Raw genomic sequence first — 13059 nt, forward strand, 5'->3', positions numbered from 1 at the left:
CATGCACAATCATAAGCCCCTGGTTGATACTTGAGTAGTCTTCAAGTATTCTGTGACCAGGGGCTATGCCAAAGGGGATTGATTGGTGATGGCCAGGAAGAGCCACCCATTCCATAGTGAGGACTTATAGTTTACCTTTTTTTTTTAGGTAGCCTCTTTGTTCAAACAAATGCCAGTGTTTGCTCTCATTTAGATTTTCAGCGGGGAAAGAGGAGATGATTTTTTTACACGACCTATGTGTCAGCGAGAACATGAGCTTACTCAGTCAGACAAGCCTGAAGTTATGTTCTCTGTAATTCCACAAAGACAGACATCATCCACAAAGACAGTTGGGGTTCCGGAAGCAATAGCCTTGAATCCCCATATCACTATGCATGCAATACTTTTGCCAGTGGAGGAGGGGAGGAGGAGAATTCCCATCCCCCATTTTTCTGCACTGTGCAAAAGGTGTAAGAAGCAGGATATTAGGAGTTGAACTCTTCCTTCACAGCAGACTCTCTTCTCAACATCCAGGGTTTACTTCCCCAGAACTGTGGTCTGACTTATTCAGCCAGTCACTAGACATTTCTGGTATGGTGTCAAGAGCTATCATTCAATGGCTGAGACCCCATCCTCATCCTACTTCTTAATTCCTGGTTCACTGGTTGTAAGAAAATACTTTAACATCTTTATATTCATCATAATCTTCCTAAAATCACGCAGCTTCTTAAGAGCCTTCAAGAGTTCCCTGTCATCTTTAGAATAACATAAAAATGCCTCAGATGGCATTGAAAGCTTTCACAATCTGGTTCCTTTCCAGGCTTTTTTGCATGTTATTCCTCTTGGCCTACCTGGTATTCCATCTCATATTCCGTGTCTTTGCACACACCTTCCCCCATGTCTAGAATGAACTCCCACCTCTTAGAACCCCTATCTTCTTTCAAGGCTCAGCTCATCAACTGCCAGAAATAGTAAATAAAAGAATCATGGCTAAGAAAAGAGCTTATTTTTTTATGAGGACTGGGTTCCGGGTTCAAGTAGAGTGATGCCCTATAGCTCTTCTAAGGTCCAGACTTAGGGGAAAGGTCAGGACTTACAGATAGAGACTTGAGAGTCATTTTCATAGATAGGGTGACTGAAATCATGGAAGTGCTAAAGGAAAAGTATAGTATGGAGAGAGAGAAGATGATAGCCAAGGACAGGAACTTGCTGTGTGTTAGGCAATGAAGGGAAATTTGTTTGGCCTAGTAGGCTAGAACCAGCTTATGGGAGTCCATGACAGTTTGGAGTCCATTCCCAGAAAGTTAGGAGCCACTTGATCAAAAAAATACAAATGAGTGTACCGTTGGGTGTAGTACCTACTCCCTAGTTGTGAAATAGAGATTTTACCCAATAACCAGACTGGCGATTTTCAAAACATTATTTACAAGACTTTTAACAGACCTTTCCTCCTTCTTGCCAATGTAAATGGTCAGAGTACAACCACTACAAGTGCTTCCTGACCCTTGCCCACCCTCCTCCCCCAAAAGGAGATGGGTATTTCATTGGTGATCCATGAGACACAATTCTGCACAATTCTGACTTTCTAATGAAGAAATGAGGCTTTTCTAATGAGAAATAACCATGAATTGACAACTCTGAAAATTATTTCTAGTGGCTTTATATTAGCTGAATGTTGCTGGTCTGCTATCAAGTGATTAACTTTGCATTTGGCCTAAGATTGGCAAGTCAGCTGTTGGAATTGAAGGATTCATCAGAACATCAAGATCTATCCCTGACATCAGTTATCCCAATACGAATCTGCTCAAGTACAATATCAAAAATCTCTAGCATCATAAAATGTAGCAGCATCCAAAGGACAGCAAAATTTTACCTGGCAACTGTGATTCCAGAGAAGGAATGATGACGTGTGCTTCCTAACTCCTGATAGGGACATGAAGGTCTCAGAGTACCACATGAAACATATGTTTTGGGTTGTAGCCAATGCAGAAATTTGAGGGTTTTGACTACACATGTTTGTGATAGGGGTTCTATTTTTCTTTCATTCTCAACTTAATAGAAGGATGGGAGAGCAGGATGGAAGGGAGAAAAGGTGAATTTTTTGCTGATTGAAAAAATAAAATATGATTTTAAAATAAGATTTACCTAAAAAATCTTAACCTACACTTCAAGAAAGTAGCTGACAATAATAAAAGGTTCATGTAAGGTAGTAGAGTAAGGTAGGGACTAGGTGGCAAAGGTCACTAAATGACAAGCTAAGGAATCTGGCCTTTTTTTCCTGAAAGCAACAAAGGTTTTAGAAACACTGATCTGGCAACAGCGCACAATAAGAATTATAAGGAGGAGAGATCAGAGACAAGGGGACAATATTAAACTCAAAGAAATTTCGAGCTGAATTCTAGCTAACAAAATTCTGCCAGGTCCTAGGTTGAATCTTATAATGCTCTCCCCAGTTTTACCATACCAGAATGTACTGCTGTGCAGTCCCTTTATAAAGAGGGAGCTATGTGGCTTACAAAGCTTTAGATTCTAAAACCCTTCCAATTCACTCCCGAATCTCCAGGGGCAAAGGTGAGGGATGAGACAAGACAATCTTTTTCATTCTGTGAATTTTAAAGTACTGTTGAAAAGAGCTGGACAGTTTAAAAACAGCATGGCCCGATGGAAAGAACAGGAGAACCTACATTGAAATCCCACCCCTGCTACTTACCACCTGTGTGACCTGGGGTGGGCCTCACTTGTAAAATAAGGCTGGACTAGCCAGCCTCTGTGTTCCCTTCTGGTTTTAGACTGATGATCCTGTGTCTACGATCCTGTACAATGGCTTTCTCACACAGCTAGTCGATCTCTATCACCTTCCTATTTGTCACCAAAATTTTATTCTACTTTTTAAAATATTGTTGGGTTTTTATTTTCATTTTTTATTATATTTATTTGTTTTTTTTCCTCATTTTATTTGTTTTATTTTCATTTCACTGAACAAAATAAGCATTTCTATAACTCAGTACGATGAAAAAGATGATTGCTCATGAAACTGCAAATCTCCCATTGCTGTGTATATGATCGGATGATTCTCTATCACTTTTCACAGGATCAGTCGATCAAAAAAACATTCCTTAAACACCTACAATGCTGGAGGCACTATGCTAGATACTGGAGATACATAAACAAAGATGAGATAGTCTTTGCCCTCAAGAACCTTATAATGCTATATAAGCTCAAGAAGCTTACCTTCTATTAGGAAGTCAGGACGGCTTCTGCATTTATTATAATACATAAAATAAATACAAGATAATTTGGGGCTCCCAGGGTCAGTAGCCTCTGGGGGAGATCAGGAGAGGCCTCACATAGGAGGTGGCAATTGAAGCTTGGGATTCTAAGAGGCAGAGGTGAAGAGGAGGCACATTCCAGGAAAGGAGAACAGTCTGGGGGAACCTGCTGCCTCGAGGCCACATGTGGGCCTGCTAGGTCCTCAAGGGTGACCCTTTGACAGAATCTAAACTTTTTAAGTCAAAGGCCCACACTTGAGGACCTAGAGTACCCCATGCAGCCTCAAGGCCACCCCTGAAGGCACAGAGATGAGAGATCAGAGGACTTAGAGTCAGAAGGAACCTTAGAAATCATCTAGGCCACCCCCTTTACTTTAGAGATATGGAAATCGAAGCTCTGAGAACTAAAGCTACATCAGTCGGTCAATAAATGTGTATTAAGTGCCTGCTATTGTCTAACTGTGCTAAGTTAAGCACTAGAGACACAACTACCAAAAAAAAATCCCTGCTTTCAAGTTGCTTACACTCTAATGGGGAAAGATAGCGCACCAGAGGAAGCTAAAACTCAGGGGGGGAAGGAAGCAGGTACCCAACTGGGGGACATGGTGGACAAGTCAGATGTCCCAGAGTAGTACAGCCAGGTGAGAAAGGGGAGATATCTGAGCTGAGCTCCCTCCTGAAATGGAGGTTTTGGAGTTCAAGTTCCTTAAGTCAGACGGGGCAGAGGGTAGTGATGCAATGGAGAGCCAGAATTATTGGGATCTTGAAGGATGATGAGGTTTTCCCAATAACGAGCTTCCTGCAGCATAGTGAAGAAATCAGAGATGAAGCACAATAGTGCAGCCAGATGAAAAATGAGGAAATGTTCTGAACTGAGAACCCTCCTTAAACAGAAGTTCTGGACTTCCCCAAGGTCATATAGGGAGCAAGGAGCAGAGTTGAGAGTCATGAACTTGACTCCAAATCCTATGTCTGCTATCCCATACAGCCTCTCTCCTAGTGTCTGATTGCTCCTCAATCATAAGAAAGCCTCTTTTCTCTCCGCAAAAGCCCCCATGGGACCCACAAGAATAAAACAAATAGGATTTCTATTATAGATGACATAATGGATTTCCATAGCAGCCAGTGCTTCCTCAAGTTTTCACTATAATGGCCAGATATTAGCAGCAAAAGGTAGAAAACTCATATTTGAATGAGCCTGTTTCTTGCAGGAGAAGAAGAGGAAGAGGAGCCTGAGATGCCTGTGGGCCCCCGCCCTCGCCCACTCTCTGAGTTGCACCTCAAGGAGAAGGCAGTACCCATGCCAGAAGCCAGTGCGTTTTTCATCTTTGGCCATAACAACAGGTATTCAGAAATGCTGTGCGAGGAAAGGTTCTGTTTCCTCCAAAGCATAACACCTAGAACAGCCACCAAGGGCCTGTGTCCCAATTGTATCTGTCTCCAAGGCTTCAGGCCTCCCCCAACACCCACCCAAACCTAGGTGCCTGGAACTCAAGAGCATCCACTCCCTAAAAGCAGAGTTGGGCCGCCAAAAGCTCTGTAGAGTCCACCTGCCGCGGTGTCAGTATCTGCCTCTATCCTCTCCCCTTTCTAACCTAGCTTCTCTTTTCTTCCAAAGGTTCCGTCTTCAGTGTCACCGCATCGTCAACAACAATATCTTTACCAATCTCATCCTCTTTTTCATCCTGCTCAGCAGCATCTCCCTGGCTGCTGAGGACCCGGTCCGACACAACTCCTTTAGGAACCAAGTACGCATTCCCTTTGCCCCCGTCTTCCTCTTGGAGGGGAGGATTTTGGGCAGGCCCAGCAATGTGATGGCTGACACAGATCTGTGAAAGCCCAGGCAGGAAGAAGATGCCCACTTCTATAACCTATGATCAAGCAAAACAACTAGACCCCTTTAAGAGTCCAGGCTCCATATATGTCCACATTTCAGGACTAGAAGCCACCAAAAGAGGTTATACCCAGATGCCTCTGGCTCCTCCTGAGGGGGAGGAAAGCACAAGCTACTAGATTCTTCACGTGTCCTAGGAAATCAAGTTACCAAAAATGCTCAGTGAAGTAAGGCACTGGTTCTCTTCCCTCTTAGCATTACAGCATTTCCATTCTCAATAATGGATAGAAGGGAGGGAATGATGATGTACCCACAATGTGGCAAATTCTCTTTAGACCAAGTCCCTGAGATCTTCACTTGGGTTATTGAATTCCCTGAAAAATTTCAGGACTCATTTCATTAGAGCCTATGCTAGAATGAGAACTGAACAGGTGATTCTTTAATCTCATAGCCTGAATTAAACAGAACCCAGGGTGGGCATAGATTGTCTAAACCATGACTATCCCAGGAAATAAAGTTCTAGCTAAAGCCGTCCTCAGAAGGCTTGGACTAATTCTGGATGGTAGTCCTCAAGTGCATCACAACTAAGACTCCATTTTTACCAAGTCCCATGTTGAAGAAATATTTCCTAGTGTGGTCTCCAGAAAGCCACCTAAGAGGAGAGATTGGAGGGGAAGTATGGGAGTGGGAGATAGAAGGGACTCTGACCTTCGAGTTTTAGCCACCACTCCAAAGTGAAGGGAATTGCAATTCTGAGCTTACCCCTAGTCCAGACTATAGGAGTCTCTGGTGCTAGGAAGGGGCTATCGTAGCAAACCCAGCAGCTGGGTCCTCTGTGTGAATTTCCTTCAGCAGAGCACACCCAATCTGAACTGAGGATCTAGTGTCATCTGCAAAAATCTCGAGCTTGCTTGCCCCTTCGACACAGATCTCAATGAGAAGCATCAGGGTTGGGCTGATTTGCTTTGATGAGCATATCGGGCTGAAAAGAACAGGCATCTCTGCCCCAAACCCAGAACTGATTATATCCTGCCCTGGAAACCCTCCTCTCACCTCTCAGTGGCTTCAGTAGGGACTGCTTTGGAGAATCTCTGAAGCTGAACTCTGCCTTAAAGGCATCAAAAAAAAAAAAAATGATATAATGCTACCTGCCTCCTGACCTGGTTCCAGTCCAGCTCTGCCTTCTCCATGTGCAAAGCTTTATGTGACATGCTTTCTTGATTTTTGAAATGCAATTCCCTGTTCTGGTGAATATCCAATGATCTATCTCCCTTCCCTTTTGACCTCCCTCTTCCCCTTCCCTCCAACCCTGTCCCTTTTTGTTTTGCAGATTCTGTTTTATTTTGATATAGTTTTTACTACCATTTTCACCATTGAAATTGCTCTGAAGGTAAAGCCTCCATCCTTTGCTGTCCTCCTCCTCATGCCTTCCTCTTGCCACCAGCACCAGCTCTCTCTGCCACTGTCTGTTGCTAACCCACATGCCCCTGGGGCTGTCTGGTTCACAATCAGAGCCACTAACCCAATTGTGCTTATTTTTCAGATCCTAGGCAATGCAGACTATGTCTTCACTAGTATCTTTACCTTAGAAATTATCCTTAAGGTAATGCAACATGAGCAAATAATACATCCTCACTGTCTCTGTCTCTCTCTTTTTCTCTACCTCTCCTGAACACGTGTGTGTGTATGTGTGTGTGTGTGTGTGTGTGTGTGTGTGTGTGTGTGTGTGTGTGTACAAGTATGAGAGACTTTCTGGTTGTTTCTGTCTCTTTCTCTCTTTCTTCTGTTTCTTTCCTTCTCTTTCACTCTCCTTTAACCCTTTGATTGGAAGGAGCCTATAGTAGCTATCACTTTTATGATGGGTACCTTGTCCTAAGCCAAGAGCCATATTGAGCCCCCTCCTTTGTTACCTGCAAACAAAATATATTTTTGTCTACTATATGGCCAGGGAGCGTTTGACATGGAAAGGCCGTCAAGAAAACTGGTCATGTAGTCATCTCAGTGGCATTAACACTGAGTCAACCTGAAGTTCACCCTTTACCCCCAAAAACACACTCACACAACTCTCACACCATATTCCAACTCCCAACCTTTTTTACCAAATATACATAATTCAGTGCTGCCTCACTCATACAAAGGACCTTCGCCCCACTTCCTGGTTTTTCAGGGAAAGGTTCACCTTCCCTTCTGACCAGAGTCACAACTAAAGGGGAACATATAGGGCTTTCTTCCAGGGTGCTGAATTTAGAGGTCACTCAGAACTTAATTAGTTAAAGTAAAAAGCTACCATATGTGAAGCCCCTTCCTTCTCAAGGCAGTCTCAGCTTTATAGGTTGCATGGGCATAGTTTGTGGTGATTTTCCTAGGCACAAAAATTACTATTTATGGCCACCAAAGGTAGAGAAAAAGAGGCTGGAAATAAAAAACATATGCTGTTCTCTTCCCTTGTCCTTTTTTGCATATATTAAGTCTGGATCCCAAGGCTCATGCCAAGAGGCTATCCTGAAGATATGCACAATGTGGCTATGTCTCTAGTCCTATGAAAAGGATATGAGTCAGTTCTAAATCTTGGGGCTTCCAAAGAGTGTACACAGTTTATTGAGTTCTTTGTAGCTCAATGCTGAGAGAATTTTTTTTTTAATTTGGAGTTAGACGGTAATTACAAGAAACAAGGATTTAATTGTCAGCAAAGGGGCTCAGAAATATAACATCCAAACCATAGGCTTGAGTCTATACAGGCACAAACCTGAATGTCTCTGGCACTGGTCAGACCTTCTGTCCTGGGGGCTAATAGCTCTGTGACTAGATGTTCCTAAAACTTTATTTCCCAGGCAAAAACAACACACTGGTTTCAACTTACCACTGAACACATCAGCAAAGCAGTACTTGTCCCATGGTTTCCAGATCTCTCTGAGTTTTATCAAAAGAGATCTTATCTCTAAATGTTATCCCTAGATCTTATCCCTAGAATGAAATACATTCCAAAAACCAAGGATAAAATTTCTATAATTTGGCCCTTCTGAATAAGAGAGTATAACTTACTAATATAAAATGTATGAATTTATTTGATAACCATTTATTAAATTCACAAAGAACTGAACTAAATATAAGAAGGCCTGAGAAGCAAGATAAGGCATGATCCCTGACCTAATGCAGCTAAAAGGCATGGGGATATCCACTTCAGATTTAGTCTTATTTCAGAGTGTTTCTTTCCCTCTAAATAGATCAGGTCTCCCATCACTGGGTCTGATAGGAAGTGGGTTCAGACATGGAAATGTATACAATAGACAACACCTCACCAATATACGTAAACCCAAATCCAACCCTTGGATCCAAGTGTGGGCTAGGACATGCACCCATGTGTAGCTAGGTTGGGGAAATGGTTGTGTCCATATTTTTGCACTCAATTATCTACCATGTCCTTAACCTACAAAGGTTGTTCATACCCTCAAACTTTGTCCCTAGCTCCACCTCAACAAATGATACTCCCCACGGTATTTCCATGGTCAGAATTTCTTTGCTCCATCCCATCCTCCTTGTGCAGGAGGAAGCCTCATGTATCTCTCCACCAGATCACGTGCCGTGCCATAAGATAAACCATGTGAGATTGTACCCAGCTTGGTATTAGAATGAACTGCTGTAGATAGTTGTTACTTATTAGACCTTAGTGTGAAAAATATCACTGATGGCACAAAAGTCTTCAAGGGCAGGGATGAAGGATGAGCCCTTCTTCAAAAGAGGACCCCAAGTATGATGCTCACTTTCCACCCCCCCCCTCTACAGAGCTTCCCACATTGATTTCAATGGTGCTGATTTTTGTTCAATGTTGCCATACAAGCTGAAAATAGTAAAGGACCCCTTTACAAGCTTTGTGATGGCAAGAGCCTTTTTCTTCCCTCCCATTCCCTGTCCCTCCTCCTCCATCCTACACTCAGTGTGCTCCTAAGTATAAATTCAAAATCTTAGTCCAGAGTTTATACTTTTCTCCCCATTTTGAGGGTTAGTTGCTAAGCCAATAAGTCAAATTCTTTCTTCATGGCAACAAGCTATTAATAGCAGCAGTCCAGAAAGGATCCAATGTGTCATTTGAAAATCCGTTGACAGAATTCAGAATCTTTAGCCTGAAGAAAAGGAAACTGAATGGGGTCATGGTAGCTGTCTTTTGAGTATTTAGAGGGCTGCCAGGTGGAAGTGGGAGTAGATTTATTCTGCTTAGCTATAGAGGGAAGAAGGTAGAAGTTGCAGCAAGATTTTAACTTAATATAAATAACTGCCTAAGAACTAGAGGTGTCCAACAAAGGAACAGGCTGCCTTAAGGGGCAATGAGCTCCCTGACACTGGAAGTACTGGAAAAGAAGTTGGACAGATATCCTTCAGGGATGCTACAAAAGGGACCCACGTACTAGATGACCTCTAAGGTCTCTTCCAGCTCTTCCAACATCCTGCTATTTTGGTCTCTTCTAAGACTATTCTTCATGAACAATGGCTAGATGTTTCCAGGAAATAGCAGGCTGAGCAGGTGGCTCATAGCAAGGAATTGGGTTAAGGACAAACAACTTTGACTATGTTCTCAGACCCAGCATTGCTGGATAGTCCAAATACAAGCAGTCCTGAACTGTCCTTCCCATGCTTTTTTTCCTTAGCCTCCTACCTGCTTCTCACAGAGACAGCTTCCTACACACACACACACACACACACACGCACACACACACACACACACACACACACACGCAGAGCACGACTGCAGTAATCCTGGTATAGTCTCTCTTTGGGGTGCCCCTGTGTACAAGAACACAGCAAAGAGGACAAAGGTTAGCATCTTGAACCCTGTATTTCCTCTAATCTTGAGTGATGCTACCTTCTCAAACAGAAGGAAAAAACTGCCAAGTCTCAGGAGTTTCCACATAAGATATAATCCTGGAGAGACAGGGATAAAAGTGACCTAGCTCTTTCCCTCAGCACTAAGTAGAAATGCTCAAGGTAAGGAGTTTGGCTTGGGAAGGAGAGAGCTCCCTTTTCCATATATGCTATCAAAACTTAGGTCCAATCCCAGAGGTCCTCAGCATTTCAGAGGCTGAGGGAGTTGGGAAGGGGGCAGTCATACACTCCAGATGGTGGGGCTAATGGAACACTCCCAATCTATTCCCTCACATCCTTTTATGTAATCCACCTACTTCCCAAAACTGTTTCATAGCACAGGTGCCTGAATCCCCTGTGACCCCCTATTGCAAGAGACAAATGGAAAGAATTAGGTTGCAAGAGCTATTTTTGCAAGCTCCCCCTGTGTTTGCTTTTGAATTGCTCTGAAAACACCCTGTCCTATGCATGCCCTGATTTCACAAAGAAAAGCCAGACTCCAGTTGGTCAGGTGGCCAACTCCCCATTTTCGCATCCACGACTCAACTGCTAGGCCATAACTTTCCCCCCCATCAGGTAACTCTGTAGCCTATAACTCTTTCCCACCCTTAAATTGTCCTATGCTTCAATTCAATTTGATTTAACAAAATATTTTCGAGCACCCACTAAGAGCACGGAACTGATAAGTAGGTACTGTTGGGGGATATACGTAAGAAGTCAACAGTGTAGCTCCTATTGTCAAGATGATACTTTAGTTGGGGGAGGGGGGCTGGAATGCTTATATAAATTGAAATTAGGAAAACAACATTCCACAAATTTAACAATCATATATTAAATACCAATTATATACAAGACACACGTAGGGTTGAAAAAGAAATTATATAAGGAATTTACATTCTATGGAGGAGACACCACATTTATACAGATATGTAAATGCAGAGTGATTTGAGGAGGGAAACAGTATTAAGGGAGGGGAGCAGGAAAGAGGATGGAGTGAGGGAAGGAATCCCAAACTTTGTCTTGAAACTGAGGCTTCTCCACCGGGATAAGACGAGGAAGGAGTGCACTCTATGCTTGCAGACACAGTAGGGAGGCATAGAGATGCAAGATGGAATGTTGAGTTTGAGAGATAGCTACTAGAGTGATTTAGCAGAAATGTCAGGTGTGTGAAAAGGAGCAATGGGAATCGTTCTGGAAAGACAGGTTGTGGCTAGATTCTAGAGCTTTAAAATGCCAACTAAGGAGTCTATATGTTAACCTAGAAGCAATAGGGAGCTCTAGAAGTGACATCACCAGACTATCTTGGGAAGATTAATTTGGCATTTCTGTAGACAATGGATTAGAGACGGTAGGGCCCAGAACCCTGGAGATCAATTAGGAAGTTATTGGAATAGTACAGGTGAAGGGGGCAGTAGGGACAGCTTAAACCAGGTTAGTGGTCATGTGTATGGAAGAAAGAAAATCAACGTGAAAGCTGTTATAGGGGTAAAATCAATGAGACAGAAAATACTTGGATGTGGGCAGCTAGGTGGTGCAATGGATGGAGCACCAGTGCAAGAGTCAGGAGGACCTGAGTTCATATCTCACCTCAGATACTTGATACTCACTAGCTGTATGACCTTGGACAAGTCACTTAACCCCAATTGCCTCATCCTGGGTCATCTCCAGTCATCCTGATGAACATCTGGTCACTGGATTCAGATGATTCTGGAGAAGTGAGGCTGGTGACCTGCACAGCCCTCCCTCACTCAAAACAAAGTCAAGTGCAAGTCACTTCATTATTTCTCTGATGGCATGGTCTTCTTCAGCAATGAAGGACAAACACACACACACACACACACACACACACACACACACACAAGGATGTCAGGGTGAGGTTTGGGAGAAAGTCAAAGATGGCTCTAGGGTTGTGGACCTGGGTGACTGGAATGATGATGGTGCCCTTACCAAAAATAGGAAAGCTTAAAAAGAAGAAGCAGTATTAGAGGAAAAGAGAAATCATTGGTTCTGTTTTGCACATGTTGAGTTTGAAGTGCCAATAGGAAATCCAGATGGAAAGCCACAGTCAGTTGGCAGGACTGAAATTCATGAGAGATACCAGGGTTAGACATGGAGATTTGGCAGTAATTTGTTTACAGATAATAAATTGAAATCACAGGAGTTGGTGAGATCAAGAAAGTATAGAAAGGGACAAAAGAAAAGTGCCTAAGGACAAAACCTTAGGGATGGCTCACACTTTAGAGGTGGGTGATAAAAGAAGAGCCAGTAAAAAGCACAAGAAAAGAAAGAGTCGCACAAACAGAAGAACAGGGGAAAGTAATATCACACAGAAACCTATGAAGAAGAGAGAACCCTGAGAAAACCCTGAGAAAAGAGAAGTCATCAAATGTCAAACAGAATGAAGACTGGAAAAAGGCTATCAGATCTAGTAGTTACGAGACCTTTGGCAGAGAGCAGTTTCAGTAAGTGGTCGGGTTAGAAATGTGATTGCAAAGTCTGGATGAGGAAAAGAAGAAAACGAACATTAAAAAATCTTTTTTTGGAAGTTCAAAAATAAAAAAAGGATAAATATAGGATAATAATTCAAGAGGATGGCAGTCAAGTGAACGTGTTTGAGAGTTTGGGGAGGAGGAGTTGGTTTTTATATGGATGGGGAGAGCTAGTCATGTTTATAAGCAGCAGAAATCCAGTTGATACAGTGAAGCTGCAAATGGACAGGAGGGAAGGAAGGAAGGAAGAAAGGTAAGGAGGGATCATGGAGGCAAAGTTTTAGACAAGATGAGAGGCAAAAAGATGGCTGATGTTGAAAAGGTAAAAGATCATCTCTTTGTCAGAGACTGGGACAAATGAGAGAATGTGGGTCCTATAAAAGGTTTCTAAGCTACAGAGTAGAGAATAAGAGGGAACTAATAACCCTGATTGTCTTATTAAAATAGAAAATTCTGTCCTCATTGATTTTGGGGTGGTTTAGGGCACTGAGGATTAGGAAGATTGAGAAGTTCCAAAATATCTCCTGTGATGAATGTGCTGATCAGAAAAAGATAAAATAACCACTATGCAGCAAAGGCTCCTAACATAAATGTGTGGAATTTCCTCTGGTAACATTTGGCAGCATTTGAT

The 13059-nt window shown here is 42.7% G+C and overlaps 1 protein-coding gene across 5 annotated transcripts in view; it reads left to right on the top strand.

The window, feature by feature from the left end:
• Positions 1–13059, top strand: part of CACNA1C (calcium voltage-gated channel subunit alpha1 C) — a 1037023-nt gene that overhangs the window by 906880 nt on the left and 117084 nt on the right. For all 5 annotated transcript variants that reach the window (XM_072650128.1, XM_072650131.1, XM_072650129.1 and 2 more), the window contains 3 exons: positions 4460–4592; positions 4867–4996; positions 6413–6472. In XM_072650128.1, coding sequence (XP_072506229.1) covers positions 4460–4592; positions 4867–4996; positions 6413–6472 — 323 coding nt within the window. The remainder of the gene's footprint in view (positions 1–4459; positions 4593–4866; positions 4997–6412; positions 6473–13059) is intronic.

The sequence above is a fragment of the Notamacropus eugenii genome, chromosome 3, assembly GCF_028372415.1.
Source record: "Notamacropus eugenii isolate mMacEug1 chromosome 3, mMacEug1.pri_v2, whole genome shotgun sequence".
NCBI classification, from domain to species: domain Eukaryota; kingdom Metazoa; phylum Chordata; class Mammalia; order Diprotodontia; family Macropodidae; genus Notamacropus; species Notamacropus eugenii.